Raw genomic sequence first — 22429 nt, forward strand, 5'->3', positions numbered from 1 at the left:
TCATTTTAACATTTCTTTTATTTCTATCTGAAGGTGATACAATTTTTGTTTTATTTTTCTTACATTGGGGACATTAATGAGATTTTTATCAACTCTTGAAGGCCGTGTGATAAACCCAACTGCATGAACACACAGTGTGACAAGGATAGAGCAATACGGTAGGTCAGGTTTTAATCATCTATCCCTTTTTTCTTCACCACTCGCTGAAGGAGGCTCAGAGCTGTATCCTCCTTTTCCACTCCACTAGACCCAATCACTGCTGCAACCCAGAGCTGGGACCAGGCAGCACAGCAGCAGCTGAGACTGAACGGAGAAGGAATACGCAGGAAACTGGAAGTGAAAGAAACAGTAGCAGGGAGCAGGAGTCACAGAAGAATGGGATAGACGAGTAATACTCTACGGGATCAGTCAGGCACTCCTAACCACAGCAGATCATCTTTCTTCAGAAGCAAGTTACTGCTGCACAATATAACTCCTGCCCCATTAAGCACATCTCTTTGCTGCATTTATGGCACCTTTTTACCAGATCTATGGAGAGGCAGAAAGAGTAAGGGAGGGAACATGAAGAGAAAAACAAGCTGGTAAGGACACTGGAGAGACGGGGGGTGAGGGTTGGGGGGTAGTATGAGGATGTATTGATTGTTTTCACTTTGGTTTAATTGCAATTAAAGGTTGCAAACAACCCAGTGGGTCAGTTTCACTGCTGTCACCCAGCAAGGCACATGGCAGCATCCTCACACATTTCCATGGCCAGCGGGGGAAAACACAAAAACCCTGAGGACTGTGTGTACACTGCTGCAGTGTTGTGCAACTTCCAAAATATTAGATATAATTATGTACAAAGTACTTTTCTGAGGAGGATCATCACAACTGCAAGCAGATGAAAGGGCGAATACCGGTGTTAAATATAGCAGCAATAATAGCAATCCTTGCAGATTTGGAGCGTTTGAATTATTCACATTTGTTGACCTCAGTGAGCACTTGAAAACACAACACATGAATAAATTGATATGCGGCAAGCAAGTCAAATTTGGCCACGTGGGAATTTTTACCTTAAACCATTCCATCCCCAGAGAAGGTAACTTGCTGCGGGGACAAATTAATAACGATTTAAAGTCAACACCGTTGAAAACATGGAATATTATTTGATCCTCTGAGAGTAAGAGCAACCTGAATAATTAAATATTAGTGTCAGTTTTGCTAAAACTTGCATGAGGACTAGTGTGAATATAAATGTTAACTAATTTATCCTGTTTGCAAAAAAAAAAATAGGAACAGATTGCAGATAGTCAAACTACTTTTACAAAAGAGTAGATTTCGCACAAAAAAATTCTGTGAATCTGTAAATTTCACCTGACTTTTCCTATTTATGATATATCTGTCTTAAATTCCCTATATGTAAATACCCTTAGTAGTTATTGTCAAATCATGAAATTAGTCACATAGTCAATCACCAGAATGTGGAAAATTGTTGGTCTGGGCTACGTAATGGTGTCATCAACAAATTTTGAATTAAGTGAACTGTCTTGCATGCCGTTTTTTCTCTGAACTCTCCTTACTGAGTAACAGCTAGTCTGATGTTACAGCAACTAGTTACAATGAAGATCAAAACAAATGCAAATGTGGTCATATGTCTTTGTTTTTGGATCCGTGAATGATATTATTTTATGCGAGGGAACTAAAATGTTGTTGGTGCAGAGGTTTAAACTGCATTTTTTAGCTTGCCTACACTTATCAAGATTTGAATATTTAATGATTTATTGGATATTTCTAAAACACTTCAACAACCTTATTTAACAGCAGCAAACACATTTTATTTAAAACTCACTATGAAGTACCTCAGCAGCAACAAGCATTAGCCAGACACAGACGCAGGTACCTGTTGAGCATATGGTAAAGGTCACCAGCCAAAGTACTTCACCTCAGGAATAGGCAGGAAAAAAAATACAATTGCTGAACATGCATGTATAATGGAAGCCATAAAAAATGGATAAAATGAATACAGATATTTTGGTTGGAAATTCAAATAGGCATTTAATTCAAAAGCTTATTTGATGTCTTCACTATGACATCTTATGTATTGTGTATGCAGCTTCATCTCTTTGTTTGTGGTGGCAGTATGTATTAATATTGCTTGAAACTGTCTTGTTTGTTACCCAGTGTTAGTTTTTTTTGGGACTTGAAAGCAAGCTGGTAAATCAAAATGAGTAAAATTTCAATCTCTCATCTTGAGTCTTGCAACTGTTTCTCAAATAGTGTCCCACTGGCATAATCAACTTTTACTCTGTGATAACCCTTAATGGCTTTCTATCACGCACGCAATCAGTGCATCCCATTAATTTTTTTATCTTATTTATTTATTAATTTTTTCTAGAACCTCAATTTCCAAACCGTATGTGTGAGACATCTTTATGGGAACCAAATCGACGGTTCATTAATGGAAGGAAGCTGTATCAAGAAGAAGCATCTTTAATTAACATCCCCACCACTTCCTGTCTTTGATCTCACCATTTGATTTATGCCTCTGCAAAAAGAGGCTGGTGGAGGAGTACACGAGAAGTTTGGAGGGGACGAATGCGCTCTATGAGAAAATAATGAAACTCAAGTGCTCTAGTTGTTCAGACAGCCTTGCAGCATTAGAACCTTTTCCTTCAGTGTCATGGGGCCAGCTCAATTACCAGCCAGCATAGCTATCTCTTTAATTGCCTGATAAAGCAATAATCCAAAATCCATACAGTTTTAATGACTTTCTGTCTAATTAAGAACTGTTTTACAAAAGATGGGCACATACGAGGCCCTTCTATTGTCCAAAAACCTATTGTCAGAAATATCAGTGTACCAGTTAAGAACTACTAAGAGGCTTTTAAAAAGTATAATAATATTTGCCCAATATAGTCTTACAGTGCAAAATTCAGCTAATAATCCATATGATTTACTGTTCAATGTCAGAAAGGACAGAACAAACTGGAGAAAAGAAATCTTCATTCAGTTCTCACACTGAATTTAGGACTCTTCAGCTCTCAATGTAGATATTTACTTTGCCCTAAAATATTCTTATTGTATGACCATGTTGTTTGTGCAGCACTAAAATGTTTTTTTTTTTTTTTGTTTTTTTCAACTACCGACTTACATGAAGTCAGTTGTAATCAAGGCTACAAGTCATATGCCTGTATTCTGTGAGCACAGGTTAAATAGTTTGAGTTTCTCTCCAGTGTCTGTCTTAAGTCAAGATGCTGCATTTGTTGGTCATGCGTTTGACAGTCTCTAGTCCCCTCTAGTGTTTGGTTTTAACACTGTCCGGCTGGTGGTCACTGTACAGCTTCATGTCAGGGAACCTTCAGTCAAAAAGTATGATTTGAGTCCTTTAAAATGAGAGATTTTAATTAAACATAGTAAACTTAACTGTATAAATATATTTAAAATAGATTAAAATTAAGGTTTCATTTTCGAGCTTATTAATTTATTTCTCTACATTAAAGAAATACATTACCAACTTCTTGAAGAAAACTGCATGATGTTAAAAAAAAAAATCAGATACACTCATTCAAACAGACTATTGCATTTGCAAATACTGCCAATTATTTGAATAATTAAATTATTATTTCTAACCATTGATGAACATTAACACTTTTGGAAATGTCATAAAATACTTTATAACCACATTTTAGATTCCATAAGTAGTTCATCATAATGATCTAATAAGATTGGATGTGTTTCTGCTTTTGCTAATCTCTGGTGCTCCTTACAGTTGCTGACTTTGTCTTCCTGCAGAGGGACCAAGAGATGCCCTTTATGTTTCTATACAGCAAAGGGTTTAGAATCTGTGATTGCATTGCAATGTTTCCTATGTTGACTATTTCTTTCTCCTCCCTGACTTCTATTTGGGTTTTTTTTCTACTCTGTTCTCATTCTATCTTTTTTCTGTCTCCTTTTAAGTCAGGTCCACCATTACTATGTAAAATTAGTAAAAAAAAACAAACTATATGTATATATATATATATATATATGTATATATATATATATATATATATATATATATATATATATATATATATATATATATATATATATATACATATAGTTTTTTTTTTTTACTAATTTTTACTAATTTTATATATATATAAAATATATAAACATTAAAATATATATATATATATATATATATATATATATATATATATATATATATATATATATATATATATATATATATATATATATATATATATATATATATATATACTGGTTTAACTGATAATGGTGTGTGAGACAAACCACAGGTGCATACTCGGCTTCAGTCAGCGGAGAGAAACAACAGTCACTCTTTATATATATTTATATATATATATATATATATATATATATATATATATATATATATATATATATATATATATATATATATATATATATATATATATATATATATATGTATATATATGTATATATATATATATATACTTTTCTTGAAAAAGCAAATATGCTCAGCACAATACAGCAGCCAGACCATCATTCTGCTTTTTGCTTTATTGCTGGATAGGACAAGTTAAAAGAAAAAAAAAGATCAGATGAGATTCATAGTTTTTCTGTGCGCCTGTTTTTTTTTTTTTAATTCCATCTTAAAGACACATTTGTTAATTTTCCCATCCTTACATAATTCATGTTGTTTCTCATGGGCCTTAAATAAAGATGTGATGAAAGCACGCATGATCTTATGAGTCTGTCAAATACATACAAACTCTTTTAGCAAAAACCGAATGAGAGTTCCCAATTTAAAATCCTTACGTAGTATGATGACCAATGTAGTTTTGATATTAGAAGGGGTCTTCGATCTAATCGAAGACCCCTTCTTCACCAATAGAAAATATGTTTTCCCTTAAATATTTGCCCAAAATAACTGTGTCATGCCCTAACAGCTTAAAATAAATGTATCCCAGTGACTCATGTCATCTACAGATACAGTTTTCTGCATTAAACTGGTCAAAGGGAGAGGCGTGTTTTAACTGACTGGTTTAACTGATAATGGTGTGTGAGACAAACCACAGGTGCATACTTGGCTTCAGTCAGCGGAGAGAAATAACAGTCACTCTTTTCCACGTCAGCTCAAGGTCAGATTGTCGCTTAAAAGAGAGAGAAAATCTTTGTGTCCTTGCAGAGAAGTTTGGACAGAACACAAACATGCTCAGGTTTTTGGTGTTGACAAGCCTTGCAGCCTTGGGTAAGAAATTAATTTATTTTCCCATGTTTGACTAATGTTTGTCTAGTTAATTATTATTATTGTTATTTTTTTATACGACTAGCTCTAAAAAACATTACACTCTTGTTACCTGCATCATTACATAATAAATTGCATGAGAAGATTTTTTTGGATCTGTTGCAGACAAACTATTTTCTTTTATGTAATTTTAACCAGCGCTGGCTGAGCTGAGGCCAGAACCCAGGTACATTGAGGATGTTGTTGAAAGAGTTGTTGGAGGTGAGGTGGCCAAGCCCAACTCCTGGCCCTGGCAGGTAATCTGCTCTCATCTCTATATTTAGACTATATTTTGACTGCGTGTATTTTCTCTGGGAAAAAAACAAACAAACAAAAAACCCTGGAATGTGATAAATTAAATTCAAATTAAGTTTTTCTCGCCAAAGATTTCAGATCTCATTGTGTCTCCGCAGATTTCTCTTCAGTACAGATCTGGCAGCAGCTACTACCACACATGCGGAGGAAGCTTGATTCAGAGAGGCTGGGTTATGACTGCTGCTCACTGTGTGGACAGGTAACATAATGATTAACTACCGACTTAGAAACAGCATTCTTCAGCTGTGTGAGTTTCATTAGTGCATATTTTTATGTTTACTTTGACTCAAATGTCTCCCGGCAAGTCTTATCTCATCACTGATGCACGAGTTACTTCAAATACTTAACATGTTACCAGCATGTCACCAACTCCTCATTACATCACCTTATACCCATCACAGACATGATTAGAGAGGCAGATGTCAATCAAAAGAAGTGAGTCCGAAAATAAACAAAACTGATCTACTTTCTCTATTGATCTGTAATGAAAAGTCAGGAGGCCACGCTGACTTGTAAGTATATCTACAATTTTGTGCTTCTCTTTGGTTCTGTTGAAACATTGCAGCTCCAGGACATGGCGTGTTGTTCTTGGTGAACATGACCTCAACAGCAACAGTGGCAGAGAGCAGGTCATCGGTGTCAGCCGTGTTTATATCCATCCTCAGTGGGATTCTGGTAGAGTTGCTAATGGGTGAGGGTTGACTGTTTTCTGTTCTTTTGTTGATTCTGAAAGGAAAGTATCTGATGGTTGAGGTTTCATGTGATGTCAGAGCAATGGTCGTCTAATCTTCAGCTATACTCTCCTGTATCTCAGCTACGACATTGCTCTGCTGAGACTGTCCTCTGATGCTTCCCTGAACTCCTACGTCCAGCTGGCATCTCTGCCTCCCTCAGGCCAAATTCTGCCCCACAACAACCTCTGCTACATTACCGGATGGGGACGCACCTCCAGTAAGTTCATTACAAATCTCTCTGACACTCCTGCCAATGCCCATGCTGATAGTTTTTTTGTTTTTTTTTTCCACTTTGAATAGCTGGTGGCAGCCTGTCTGCTCAGCTCAAACAGGCCTACCTTCCTCTGGTGGACCACAAGACCTGCTCCAGCAGTAGCTGGTGGGGCAGTACGGTGAAGACCACTATGGTGTGCGGTGGTGGCGGTGCAGAGGCTGGATGCAATGTGAGTCTTCTCATGCAAAAGAAACTACATATCTAGAAAGAACATACATAATAAATTGCAATCTTACAATTCTACCTCAATTTTGCATCTCTTTAGGGTGACTCTGGCGGACCTCTGAACTGCCAGGTCAATGGCAAATACTATGTGCACGGCATTGCCAGTTTCGTGTCTGGAATGGGATGCAACGCTCCCAAGAAACCCACTGTCTTCACCCGTGTGTCTGCCTACATTGACTGGATGAACTCGGTCAGTATGCAAAATATGCAATAAAGCAAGACATTAAATGCTTCTCTGTACAGGAATGCAAGAAAGTTGATGCTAATTTGGGTTTTATATGTTCTTTTTTTCAGATCTTGTATTAAGTGTAAGAGTCTTCTGGGTTGCATCCTGCAAAAGGAGATCACATTTAGCCACGCTTGCATGATTGCCAGTCACATTCTACAAAAATAAACTTACTCAAACTTTGTATGATGGATTTCTTTAATGTTCATCCCAATAATTTTCTGTTTTCTGTCTGTATTGTCACGAAGGTAAATGATCCCGTTTCTTGCATCTTTAATGAATCAAACTGTTTTTGCAAAGAAACATTCTCAAGTTGATTGATGAAAGAGGCACCAAAATTCTTATGTAGGCATAGACTGAACATGAATGTTCAACATTTCAATACTGATGAAGATCCGACCTTACTTGCAGGACACTTTACTGGACACTATGAAGTCTGACACGGTCAACAGATGCACTTATACCCAGTGAAGAGCCCTGCTGCTTTCCTATTTGAAGTCTTCAGCTCAGGGTATAAAAATAAAAGATGAGCATTTGAAAGCACTGAGACCCTGCCAGCATGCTCATTCTCTTGCTGTTTACAGCTTTCACAGCCGCACGTAGAAATGTCAAGGCTGTGTTGTTAATGAGTCACTTCTAAGAGATGCAGTTTCTCTGACTTTTCAACGTAGACACAAATAATGTGAGGTTTAAGAAAAAAAACAGGATTGAATTTTAATTGATATATTCGCTCTGTAGCTCAGTGATGTCTGAACTGAAGAGTCAGACCTGGTACATGGAGGGAGAGGGGTAAAACAGTTTCTTATCACACCTCCAAGTCTTTGTAGGTACACTATCACACAGTTACATAAAAGGTTACATGACTGCAATACCTAGTATTTTTTTCCTCAAAAGTGATGATAGTAGGGAAAAGAAGTTTGAAAACAGACTTTACCTGCACTTGTTTCTCATGCTGACTCATATCTTATGAGTTGTATTGCTTCACTGATATAAAACTATGATGCACTATGCCAAAAGAATACACATAACTATGTATATATATAAAAAAAAAAACAATTATTGCTTTTCACAGCATATGAACTTCAGTTGCAAAACTGTTACATGTAGCATTCTCATCCTCAGCTCTGCATGTGCAATGATGAAGTAGATCATTCACTGCATGTAATTGAACATTAATATTTAACTAATGTAAAGTTTATTTCTATTTCTAAACAGCTGGAAAAAGAAATGATTTTTTTCTTACTGTATGATCTGAAGAGGTTTTTGTAGCATTTCACAACAATTTGTTCCCACTGGTTTCAGAGACTGGTTTTGTCAGCACTCACTGTAGTGCTCGTGTTTGAAAAGAATCCCAGAATTCTTCATTGGGAGTTAAATGAGAAAGGCCAGGACAATATTCTCTTTGAGTTCCTGCTGGTGACTCGCTTACCTGTTGATTTACCAACTGATCTAGATAGCATTCCTCATTAGCATTACTACTGTCTGCAGAAGCAAAAGTTAGCTTCTTGTCAGGGATGTCGGGTCTAATGAGACACTGCTCCTCTTCCTTCCTGTTCAAAAGGAACCAGTTGGAGAAAATATGTGGGCTTCTGGTCAGCTTGCCCTCCAGACACATCACATTCTGACATGTCCCATTGAAATGAGGCTCCAGAACAGAAATGAAGCATATCTCTCTCAGATGGTTTGGTGAACAGTGCAACATTCTAGCTCAGAGAGATAAGTTGGCAATCCACTGTTCAGACTGTTGATCCTGCAACCTGGTCCCAGATAATCATTAAATGGATGGATGGAGGATTTTGATTTAGAAAACAATATTTATACAAATAATATAAAAATGAGTTAAAAAGCCTATATAATGCTAAATTACAATAACTTAATCATTTTACTTTTCACATCAATAGCAGTGTTTTCCTTTGCTATAGTCCAACATAGTGCCTAGCAGAGATGCAGAAAAGACTGCATTAAAAGTCTGTTCCTAATCTTGGACAAGCAAATATTTAGGGTTGCTAACGGCTCAATGAAGTTACCTGAGACCTGCACTGCACAACTTGGGCTTTAATCGCCATAATATTCCCTGCAACTCACAGGAACACAGCATTTACTTGATAAAAAAAAAAAAAAAAGCAATAAAGAATTAAAAATGACAGCAAGTAGTCCTTTAACCACGTTTGTAAATACACAACTGTGTAAATCATTTTTTATCTCGAGATGACTTAAGTGGCCCAGGAGGAGATTTAACAACAGTGCATTGGATTGTCAATTTTGTGTCAACTTTGTGATTTGGACCCCAAAAGCAAAAAAAAATAAAATAAAAAGAAATGCTCATTTCAGCTACATCACATGAATGAACTTTGTCAGTAAAGCCATTCAAATATGATAAAGAAAGGAAACATTCCTACATGTCTAATATAAATATAAGAATTCCTCTGCAACTCATTTTCTTGGCAAGATGTTCTACAAATAAACTTGCTCAGAATGACTATTTGTGTGTTGAATATTTTTTTTAAATCTCCTGATGTAATCCCTATATTATTCTACTAGAATCATCTCAGTATATTTTTGCCTGTGATGACATAGATGACACACTGGACAGATGAGTAGATGGGATGATTCAGCAGCATGAAGATACTGCCTGGAATTCAGATAAAGGGCTAATAATTGCCTGTCTCATCAGAACTCCCACAAACACATTTTTCAATTCAAAGCTGCACGTGAACAGAGCCAGCACTCTGCATCTGTGTGACAGAAATGGGACAAACAGAGAAGCAGACTTCGGAGGGATAAAGAGACACATGTTTCTTTTGAAGGAATGCATAATGTTGAGATTATGACTCCTGCAGCACAATGAAACTCAGTTTTAGCTTTTTGTCTATTTCAGCTGTTTTTCCTCCCAACTCAGGCAGTTCTTTGCTCTGTGTTGAAAATTCAAAAGGTTTATTTTGTTCTATCTTTTGCCTGTTTTTTTTTTTTTTTTTTTTTTTGTCTTCTGGTTTGGGCCATTTTACAAGATGAAGGGGTGCATTAAGCACTCAGACGCTAATAGAGACCACAGCAGATGTATGATAAGTGGCTGCCTATGTAATGGGAACTGCACACATGTTGCTTTTCAGACAGAATGAAAATAGAAAAACCACTCAGACTGGCGTGACTAGAGACATTTCTTTAGAATTTGCATTACTTAAATATATTTACAGGGTTTCCATTATGTTTTAACACTGCACTTCTGTTTCCCTTATAAAAGTCAAATCTGGTAAATGCCAGTAAAAATTGCAAGCTTCTATTCAAATCTGACCTTGAAATTTTAACAAATAAGTGTTAAGTTAGCACTATAGGGTATTGGTTACATGCTCTTAGATGTACTTTAATTAATATTCATAAGAGATACAGCTGATGTTTCTTGCAGGGCTCTTTAAATTTCAAATAAAGATTGTGCTCTACAGGCTAAATTGAGACCAATTATTCATCATGTTATGACATCTGGAGATAAATTTAATACCAAGAAATAGACTAAATACAAAACAAAAAGACAGCACTGGCTGGAACTTATTAAATGATAATACCTAGTCTGTTAACCTGATAAGTACTGTAAGGCTTTTCCAGAGCCTTTATGTGGACCAGAAAAAAAATCTCCGTCCTCCGTCCTTATTTTTGTTGAGCCACTGGAAAAGATACAAGACCTCTGCTGAGGATGATGCATATAGGACTTTAAAGTTAGGTGCTAAAAAAGCATCTGTGATACCACAGGGACAGAAATCACAGTGTTAAAAGTAATTGGACAAAGTAACTCCCAAAATGCACAAGCAAACCACTTTGATACACTGTTATACTGAAATGGATCTAATGTGATCATGTTTCCTGGGTTCCAGGGTCCTTTATTGTCCAGTAGTAAGATAAGAAAGTGACACAGGGGAGACATTATGATTAAACTTGGTCTAGCTGTTAATAACAAAAAAAAAAACCAAAAAACCCAAAAAGCATTTTTATGAATTAATTAATAAGATAAAGAATACAATTTAAGACTCATGGGGAGCTTCATATTCAAAGGCTGCTCTTGGAAGACTTAATTTGTTCAGCACATCACAGCAGCCAGACCATCTTTCTCTTGTCATGATGATGGACAGGACAGGATAAAAAAACAAAACAAAACAAAAAAAAAACTTGGTTTCGCTTGATTTATAGGGATCAAACATAGCACCAATCGAAGCATTCAGTTACAACAAAACCAGTTATTTTTCCACATTTTCATCTAATCTTTTTGCTGGTACACCAGTGAGAAACACCAGTGAGCTTTGAGTCTAGCTCTTTTCACTTTACCCATGTGAAGTGAGAGGTGAAGCAGACATGGGACTTTGCTGTAAATAGAAGATCTGTGTGGTGTTATTGCTAAAGCTTTTTACAAAACATCCCCCACTAACTGTCATACAAAAGCTAAATGCAAAGGGTAAACTACTAAAAAATGCAATTGCAAAAAGGATTTAAAATTCACAGAGGGTAGAGGTGTGAATGGGAAAAGAAACCACCTATTAAATGCAAAACACGAAAAGGTATTTCTAACCAAATTTAGGAATTTTATTATTTATTTCTCCTTTTCAAAGTAGCCTTTGAAAATACATTTATTTTTTTTGGATATGATATTTAAATAAGATTTCAATTTTTTATTTTTTTATTTTTTTATTATTTCAATTTAAAATGTGTAATTAAAAAACTTTGCAAATTGATTTTTTTTGTATGATTTAATTGCTGATTTTAAAATTATATTTACCAAACTATATTTTATTTCAAAATTCATTACTTCATGAAAATTAAGTACTGCTATATTTTCAAAAACCATCCTTCATACTCAGCAGGTGCAACAGTGTAGGTTCAACAACACCACCAGGAAGTCAACGACACGCACAGCACTGATGCATACTGCATGTTTGCATTCACTGCTGGTGAAGAAGACATACAATCTCAGAAAATCATAGTCAATAACATGTCAAGAAATACAGATATTTCAAATAAAATCATAAAATTCAAAATGTTGTTTGTCTGCTCACATGGCTGAGGATTTTCATTTAACATGAATGGATGTTTCCATCCTTCAGCAACCTAACTCACAGCATCAGTGAACATGCTCTCTAAGAATATCAAGTCGACAAGGCCTCATGAATACTTATCAAAGGCTTAAAGCGGAATATCCTTTGGGTTGTTCCTTAAACTTTGATCTTAATCTATATTCATGAATAACCTGTTACCTCTAACATTAAAGAAAAGATCCAAAAAAAAAAATCTAACAACTGCACCTTCTGCCTACATTTTGGTAAATAGGAATGTGACTCATGTTGCAGGATAATGATACTCAATAAGGAATAAGAAACAAACATAAAATCTGTTGTGGCACATAAAAAGTAAAGAGGAAGTACAGCTTTATCAAAAAATGAGAGAATACTTTCGGTGAGTCTTTACATTAAGTGGAAAAAAATGCCAGCTGTTTTTGTTAAAGTGATTCCAGCCACTCCCTTTGCAGCGATAACTGTGAGAGAAACACAGGTGGACATTTGCTGGAATTGAACATGCCGTACACACACATAAGCTCTCACGTTTTCAGCAGAAGTTGTCCTGAGGGTATAAAAGAAAAGTGAGCAGACGTGCCCACAGCAGGAACTTTCAGAAGACTGCAGACATGCTCAGGTTTCTTGTGTTGACCACTCTTGCAGCCCTGGGTAAGAACTGTCTCGTTCCACTTTAAAATTCTCCACACATTCTTCTTATAATCTCTGACTACTTGGTTCTCTGTATCTCTGCTTTGTTTAGTGCTGGCTGAGCTGGAGCCCCAGCCCAGGTATCTGGAGGAAGACATTACTGAGGAAAGAGTTGTTGGGGGTGAAGTGGCCAGACCCAACTCCTGGCCCTGGCAGGTACAATTTGACTCGAGAGCTGAATCAACAGTACACACAAAGCTGTGACTAAAAGTCCGCCACACTTATCACTCCTTTTCCAATAAAATGTTTTCTTTCCCTCATATGTTGTCATATATTATATATCTATATCTATCTATATCTATATCTATATCTATCTATATCTATATCTATATCTATCTATCTATCTATCTATCTATCTATATATATATATATATATATATATATATATATATATATATGTATATATATATATATATATATATGTATATGTATATATATATATATATGTATATGTATATATATATATATATATATATATATATATATATATATATGTCATATTTCATGCATTCACGTTACTCCTTAGACTATGATCTTTGTGTATCATCAAAGAGAAAAGTAACCAGTAGTTGAAACAACACGTCAGATGTGTAACGTTAACATGTGCAACCACACATACACAACATCATTGCTTTAAATGTCTTTTAGTGACTAAAATTCTGTTTATAAAGCTTGCCTTAATGTTTTTATTAGATCTCTCTCCAGTACCAATCTGGCAGCAGCTTCTACCACACTTGTGGAGGAACCCTGATCAGAACAGGATGGGTCATGACTGCTGCTCACTGTGTGGATAGGTGGGAGTTTCATACATTACATGATACCTAGCAAGTCTAATCTCAAAAGGGATGTAGGTAAAGTGACATAAAAGTTTTGACAGAAAGATAGAAACATGATGGGGTCATTGCATTTCATCAGTTTAGAAAAAATCCAAAGTTCATATTTCCCTTTTTATTTTTTACAATCTGATTTAATAAAACTTTAAATTTCATTTCATTACATCTTTCCTTCATTGTTTTTTCTTGTGAATGGCTACAGAACCAGAACCTGGCGTGTTGTTCTTGGAGATCACAACATCAACACCAATGAGGGGAGAGAGCAGTACATGAGTGTCAGCCGTGTCTACATTCACCCCAACTGGAACCCCAGCAGTGTTGCTGGAGGGTTAGTAATGGAGACATGCACATACATAAAGAGCAAACACAACTCATTAAAAAACATTTTGCCTATTGCACACTATTAAAACAAAATGTACACTATCAGTCAAAAGTTTGGAGACATTTTCCCATTAGATTATTTGGAAAAATATTTCCAAATATATATATATATATATATACATATATATATATATATATATATATATATATATATATATAGCTGCAGCTTTTTTTTTTTTTTTTAAATTTTGTTACTGTTAACAAAGGGCATTATTAATTTGTACATTTTTTTAAAACCATATCTCAGTGACAGCTGTGAACATCCCTACAATGACATCTTATAAAAATAAGAACGGAGTTTTTATTTACTGACACATGGACATGTTGAACTGACTTGTAGGTGGGACATTGCTCTCCTGCGTCTGTCCTCTGATGCTTCTCTGAACAACTACGTCCAGCTTGGTGCTCTGCCTCCTTCCGGCCAAGTTCTGCCCAACAACAACCCCTGCTACATTACTGGATGGGGCCGCACTCAGAGTGAGTTTAATATTATGACAAAACTATGTGATGATTTTTCTTTCTTTCTTTTTCCCATTTTTTTTCATTTTGTGTAAATATAAAAATATTCCCAAGATTTAACACAGATGTAATATTTTTTTTTCCTGTTGTACCCAGCTGGAGGCCAGCTGTCTGCTCAGCTGAAGCAGGCTTCCCTGCCTGTTGTTGACCACAGGACCTGCTCCAGCAGCGGATGGTGGGGCAGCACTGTCAAGGACTCCATGGTCTGTGCTGGTGGTTTCAATGAATCTGGCTGTCAGGTAAGTTGACTGTGCAATTTCAACACAGAAAATCTTCTGCTGCATCAAGGAAAAATATCTTGATAAAGGTCCTGAAGACCACATTATGAAACAAGAAACAATAAACACTGCCCTAATTTTTTGTCACTTTTCACAACCTGATAACCCATCACTTCTTTTTAGTGAATCAAACTGATAATTCATCAAGCATGAATTCTAAAAAAAATAATTTGGAAAACGTAAACATTGAGTTTATAAAACATAAAAAAAGAGTCATCAGTATCCACTTATAAATATTTAACATTGTCAGCGAGGATGCTTGACAAGCTGCTTGGAGACTTTCTCACTAAACCACATTGTCATTGCTCAGATAATGTGTAGATATAATCATACTCAGGGGAAAACTGTGAGGAACTTGTCAGAATCTAGTGCAACGCTACTGTGATGGAGTAAACTTAAACGTCTCCCACTGAGCTGTGGGCTGACCCCTTCCTGTCAGGCAAGATATTTTGGAGGCCACATGCAGGATTAGTTGCTGCATCAGCAGGGGCATAAGTCAGTTGCAATGATCCATGCTACTGCTTAAGCTGCATGAAGTGTCAAAGTCTTGCAAGCTCATGCTCTTTACAAAGTTGCTCCAGGCTGAATGAGATTAAAAGCGAAAACAAGAGAAGAGAACGCGTTCAGGGATTTAGAAAATTAGCTTCACTTAAAGCTGTTAATGAATTTTTATTTTGCTTTTATTGTTTCTGTACTTAGGGTGACTCTGGCGGTCCCCTGAATTGCAGTGTCAACGGTAGGTGGGTTGTCCATGGTGTGACCAGCTTCGTGTCTGCTTCTGGGTGCAATGCCTACAAGAAGCCCACTGTCTTCACCCGCGTCTCTGCTTACATCAGCTGGATGAATAGCGTCAGTATTTGATAACTGTTCACAAATTACACAGTGTTAAAGATGTAACATTTTAAAACATGTTTAAATTGTTATTTTCTTTTACCATTCTCTCTTTTTGATACTCATTTCTCACACGCATACAGTTATATGCAATCACTGGTTGATCAGTCCTTGTGGATAATCACTCAATGACTCAATCCTATCTTTGTTCTCCAGATCATGGGTTGAGAAGAGTTGCGATCTCCATGGAAACAAGAGGATTCATCTGTAATACCACCAGAATAAAGAGTCCTTTCATATGTATTTCCTTTGCTCCTTCATTTTTTTTGTCCACACCATAGAAAACAACATGTTTCACTTATTGAAATTTTTTAAAGGATAAGCATAATTCAGAAAGAGCTCAACACAAGAAATAAAATTTAGGAACATTTTTGTTTAAAGAGTGATTAAAAAACCTTTTAAATGATTTTAGAAAAAGATTGCCAAACTGTGTGTATTACATGATCTGAAGATGTAAAATTTCCAAAACTTAAGTGTTTACTTTCACCCACGATGATCTGGATGTCCTACAATCAATAAAGTGGGCCATTTAGTTTCCAAAAACCTGATGAATTTGCAGATGCTGTATTGGACATCAAACTGAGTGCTAATGAATATTTGTTCCACTTTAAAGGTTAGCACATGGGCATGACAATTCCTTCAAGATGAATGAGTAGGCATGTCGAAATTTTTTAGACAGTAAGTAATCAGATGGATTTCAGTGGATCATTTCCATGTTGTCTAAGCATCAGTTTTACAATGTGAAATGAATTGTACCCCTATAACTGTAAATATAAGACATCCTGGCAATCTCCAAGAGACATGGAGTTACATTTTTCTTTTTGAGATAAAGAAGCTGCCACCTGAGCTTTTCTCACAAGGGTTTTGTAATTCATTCTTCCATTTTATGCTCTGGTATGTTTTACTCTCCTATTCAGCAACAGAGATGTGTGAAGTTTAGTCATCTGTCATCTTCAGTAAAAGAGAACTAAATTTCTCCAAGATTTATTAAAAATATTTTAAAATAAGCAAATGCAGAAAGGTACTGAAATCCAATCGATCCTCATGACAAAAAATATGCATATTACGGCCTTGTCCTCTGCAGCTCACAAGACAAACATATTTTTCTACAATTTGGCCAGTCATCCACACGGCAGTGAAGATTTCTGGCATTAAAAAAGATTCTTTAACCAAAGTGAAGATTTGCGAATACTCCATTTGTGCATCTGCATGTGGACATACATAACAGCAGTTTTTGGTTTCCTGCGACAAAAAAATTGCTGACGTCACAAGAAGCTTAACAAAGCTACGGAAGCGTAGAGCTGTCATCCTCATAAAAAAAGTTTGGGCCTTATTACGTTATAACGATCATTTTATTGTAAAAACGTGAAACGTATCACGTTATAACGATCATTTTATTGTAAAAACGTGAAACGTATCACGTTATAACGTGATAGTTTATTGTAAAAACGTGAAACGTATCACGTTATAACGTGATAGTTTATTGTAAAAACGTGAAACATATCATGTATCTGACAACGTGAACTTGGTAATTTTCGACTTTAGATGAGGAAATTGTGTGCGGGGTGGGTAGGAGATCACAAATGGCTCATTTACAGGACTTGATAGAGTTTTTCTTCATACTTGGGTTGAGACATTGTGAAATTATGGTGCTTTGGAACACTTTCGATCCATTGTAATAAATATGCGTAGTTTAAGGACAGTTTTAAAAGGCATCGGTCTGTACAGAAGGAAAAATGAGTCCAATCCCCATGACGTGGCATCATTTCTCATTGAAACTTGAGCGGCACGAGAATCGCTATGAATGCAAACATCATCGGTGCATCCAAGTGCCATCTATCCATCCCTCTTCTACCGCTTATGATCGCGGGGGCAGCAGCATAACCAGGGAAGCCCCCCTCCCCAGCCACATTCGCCAACTCTGCGGGGGGTCCCAAGGCGCTCCCGGGCCAGTTGAGAGATGTAATCCCTCCAGCGTTCAAGTGGTTATACGTTTTTACAATAAAACATATCACGTTATAACGTGATATGTTTCACGTTTTTACAATAAACTTATCACGTTATAACGTGATACGTTTCACGTTTTTACAATAAAACTATCACGTTATAACGTAATAAGGCCCAAACTTTTTTTTATGAGGATGACAGCTCTACGCTTTCGTACAATGCAGTTATGTGGTTTGGTGGATATATTTTTTTCTACAAACAAGGCGGTGCATACTCAAGGTTTTTTTTCTAGACGGAAGGGGGAGGATATTTGGTTTTGCAAAGACCCAGTTGTGTGTGCTTGGCCTTAAGTGCTGAAATACAGAACAGAGCTTGAACTGCAGATTGAATATGAATGAAATAACACAAACATGAAAAAAAATTAATAGACACACACATACAGAAAAAGACACATACACATAATGACCTGAAACATGATGCACGTGTGAAAGAGGTGAGAGAGAACACATCTGGATTAAAGGGAAGGAAACAGCACAGTTACCACTGGGCATGCATCATTTGAAACATCACAGGTCAAACACTTACACAGTATGAAGCACATATTCACTCTGAGGCTGTGATGTCTGCCAACTCCGACACGCTTTTACAACCCAGACATGCTGACACATCCTGCTACTGCCAACAGCTCTGTCAGCTTTGAGTGAGTGAGTCAGTGTCATTTCTGATTAGTGTGCCTACAGGTTCTGCTTGGCAGGGTCAGGTGGACTTAATGTTGGAAACCGAACACGGAGATGGAAAGAGAGCAGGATGCTTTTTGTATTGGATGGAACATTTCAACATGACTGATATTATGTACAACCCCAATTTCAGTGAAGCTGGCACGTTGTGTGAAACATAAATTAAAACAGAATTTGACGATTTGCAAATCTTTTTAAACTTATATTTAATTGAATACACTACAAAGGCAAGATGTTAATTGCTCAAACTGATAAACTTTTCTTTTTTTGGTAAATTTTCACTAAATATTAATTTCATGCGTTCAATACATTTGGAGAAAAAGCTGGGAGAGGGGAAACAAAAGACTGAGAAAGTTTAGCAATGTTCAGAAAACTGTTTGGATCATTCCACAGTTGAACAGATCAATTGGAAACATGTCAAGATTGGTGTAAAAGGAGTATCCCTGAAAGGCTCAGGGGTTCACAAACAAGGATGGGGTAAGGTTCCTCTCTTTGTGAACAACCATGTGAACAAATAGTCAAACAGTTTAAGAATGTTTCTCAGTGTACAATTGCAAGGATTCCTTTATTACGGTCCATTTTTTCAACAAAAGATTCAGTGTCTGGAGAAATCTCTGAATGTAAGGAGCAAGGGTGAAAAACAACATTGAATACCCATGACCTTCAATCCCTCAGGGGGTACTGTATTAAAAACTCACACCATTGTGAAACCTTTGTGAATTAACACAGTACATCGCTACATCCACCATTGCAGGCTGAAACGCTACCAGGCAAAGCCATCTGAGATGGACTGACACAAAGTGGAAGTGTGCTGTTGTCTGATGAGTCCACATTACAAATTGTTTATGCAAATCATGGAAGCTGTGTCCTCTGGGCCAAGAGGAAAGAAATGTGATACACCACAATGGTAAACATGGCTCTGTCCCATCTTTTTTGGAACCTGATGTAGGCATCAAATTCCAGATGAGTTAACAGTTGCGAAAAAAAAAACAAAAAACGAAAATGAAAACAAAACAAACAAAACAACAAACAAGCAAAAAGCAACAACAAAAAAACAATAACGTTTATCAGTTTTAAGATTAACTATCTTTTCTTTGTAGTGTATTCAGCTGACTTGAGGTTGGAAAGGAATGGCAAAGAACTGTATTTTGTTTTTTTTGTTTTTGTTTTTATCTTTTACACAATGACCCGATATTTTCATATCCAGGAGAGAATACATAACCTATACCTATACATCAAAATGTTTGTCCTTGAAATGCTGCTTTTTAAAATATGCGAAAACATAAACAGGTAAAAGAACAGAACAGATTCGGGCTGTTTACAAAATCTGAGAAAAATTGAAGACTGTACTTTTAGCATATCTATCTATCTATCTATCTATCTATCTATCTATCTATCTATCTATCTATCTATCTATCTATATCTATATATATATGTGTATATATATATATATATATATATATATATATATATATATATTATATATCTATATCTATCTATCTATATATATATATATATATATATATATATATAGATAGATAGATAGATAGATAGATAGATAGATAGATAGATATATGTATATATATATATATATGTATATACACACACACACATATATTTATATATTTATATATATATAATATGTACATTATAAAAGCAAACAACTAATGAATTTTTGTTTTCATCAACATTTGGTTTCTCAGGAGCATCCAGTATTATATGGGTTTAATAACTAGTGCAAACACTGAGCCATTTTCTTCGTGTTTCTTTGGCATTCTTGGTTGTTTAGTTTCACACAAACATCACATCTGATGGTTTATTGACAGTTACATAATTTTCATAAAAATGTAAACAGTTTGGACAGATAAACATCACCTATATAGGCAAATGTTGAGATGATGCTTTATATGCTGCATTACGATCAAGAACAAAGTATTGTAGAAAAACATATCAGGTTCTCCAGTGGTAGAGCAAGTTGTCTAATGACCAGGGGGATGGTATTAAAATCCCCCCAGTCAATCTGTCATTCAACCTCTTTGCTTCCAGTGTCAACGTTACCAGTGTATGGATGTCTGTGAATAGTCGGTGTGGTGTGGATTGGCCACGTTTCTGTTAGTCTGCCCCATGGTAGCTGAAACATCACAAGTAGCTTTCCACCACCAGGAGTAAATAACCATTGGATGAATTGTAAAGTACTATGGGGTCTTTGAAAAGCACTATGTAAATCTAACAGAATTTTTTCCCATTATTATTAACGCTACCTTCATTTGCTCTTGAGCACCAAGGTACATGGTGCTTAAAATCTTTCCCCAACAACAGACTGTTAACCTGAGTTTTCCTTTTAATATTACATTTGGTTTAAGCAGATTGTGTAGGGAACAATGATAATGAGGCAGGAGTGTTATGGATGTAATGTAATTCTACATTCAAATAAATCCTTTTTTTTATCCAATATTTGCACAACTGTTGTGAGATGGTAAGCACTGTCGGTATGAATGAATGAAAATGACTAAATGAATGAAAAATTCATCTGACACCACCAAACAAGCCACTGGAGTGGACAGTCGGAGTACACTTGGTTCTTTGTAGGAGGGATTCAACCTTCCTTACTTCTGTGCAAGCTGTTTCATGGAGCTTTTAATTCAATAACACCAATGATGAGGCACATATAGAGGAGTCCGGGGTGATGATGAGAGCTGTCTCAATAGCAAGAGTGTATCAGGGGGGTGATAGTGAGGTAAATGTCATGAATATGATTGGATGTTAGTTTTAGAACTACAAGTGTTATAAGTGATGGTTATACATGATCACAACCCCTGATGCCAGCTAATACGTATAAGAAGTTAGTGTATTCATTGCTTCTATTTGTACTACATTTTGTGTCATTAGGAAATCTTGTTCATATGAAAGCTCCAGAATTGAGTTATGACAGAGCGACCTGTGGTCATACTGTGTTTTGATCAAGGGATAAACAAAACATTTGATAAATTATGCTTTGTTAATAAATGTTTTTCTGGATGCGTAAACTGTCAAGAAAATGTCATTCTTTCAAAATCCCCAATTATCTGAAAAACAAACATAAGTTGTCCTATAAACATTAAATGATCTCAACACAAATTTGAGATGTCAACTTGAGATTACCAATCTAATTAAAAATTATTATTCAAGACAATCAACACAGACTTCTCAATTTTGTGGCATTTTCCAAAACCATTTTCTCAGCTGGATGAACCATATCAAAAGGTCACTGTATCTGTAATATCTCTGCAGGGAGGATATTCCTCCTGCTTTGATGAGAGACGGATCACTTGTAGGGCCAATTACAATGCATTCACCAGCTTCTCTGCTTGATTAATCACAATCTTGTGATGAGAATTAAACAACTTACAAACTCTTCACTGTGAGGGGGTTGACTACCATGAAGTGTTACAATGTTTTTTTTCAGTAGATTAATGTTGCAGGCAGGTGAATCCACAGGGAGGATTCTGTTACCAGCAACATCTACATATGTTTGAATCATTCATAGCGCCAGAAAATGAAAACAATTTAGCAAAAAAAAAAAAAAAAAAAAAAACCCAAATAAATATTATTAATAGGGATTTGGATTTGTCACTAAAATCAGGGGCAATTATTTAGGAAAATTAGAAACTCTTCGTTTTAAATTCAATCACTGAAAACTGTTTATTTTTATACTTCAACTTTTTTCTTTTAACCATTAGCATGAAGCATTTGATGCTTAATCAAAGTATGTCAGCACGTTGACTTCTTCAGTAGTTTCTCAAAATATTTTTTCAAGTAATGAATTATTGATAATGATAATAGTAATGATACCATCAATACTACTACTACTACTACTACTACTACTACTACTAAAAATAATAATAATATCCATAATAAGGGCGCCGGCCCGGGTCAGGTGGGCGTTTGGGGCAGACTGGCTCTCCTGGATGCTGGGTATGGCCTCTCCTTGTGGGGAAGTTGACTCTCTGGCCTGCGGGACTCTGGGTTCCATGCCTGGCAGTCTTGGCAGACTGCTGTTCCTTGTCCCCTGGGGTTGGTCTGCACTCCATG

General features: G+C 36.0%; 2 protein-coding genes across 2 annotated transcripts; both read left to right on the forward strand.

Moving 5' to 3' along the window:
* Positions 1-5178: 5178 nt before the first annotated feature.
* On the forward strand, positions 5179-7016 carry LOC306757082 (elastase-1-like; the record flags this gene model as incomplete). The annotated part of the gene is made up of 7 exons (XM_079242045.1): positions 5179-5218; positions 5414-5511; positions 5668-5768; positions 6135-6260; positions 6384-6520; positions 6604-6746; positions 6843-7016. 7 exons carry the CDS (start codon positions 5179-5181, stop codon positions 7014-7016), a joined length of 819 nt encoding a protein of 272 aa, XP_079098171.1.
* Positions 7017-12681: 5665 nt separating this feature from the next.
* On the forward strand, positions 12682-15644 carry LOC306757460 (elastase-1-like; the record flags this gene model as incomplete). The annotated part of the gene is made up of 7 exons (XM_079242509.1): positions 12682-12733; positions 12825-12928; positions 13466-13566; positions 13808-13933; positions 14327-14463; positions 14602-14744; positions 15483-15644. Exons 1-7 carry the CDS (start codon positions 12694-12696, stop codon positions 15642-15644), a joined length of 813 nt encoding a protein of 270 aa, XP_079098635.1. The 5' UTR covers positions 12682-12693.
* Positions 15645-22429: the final 6785 nt, after the last annotated feature.

This window comes from Telmatherina bonti (assembly GCF_933228915.1).
Source record: "Telmatherina bonti genome assembly, chromosome: 6".
NCBI lineage: Eukaryota > Metazoa > Chordata > Actinopteri > Atheriniformes > Telmatherinidae > Telmatherina > Telmatherina bonti.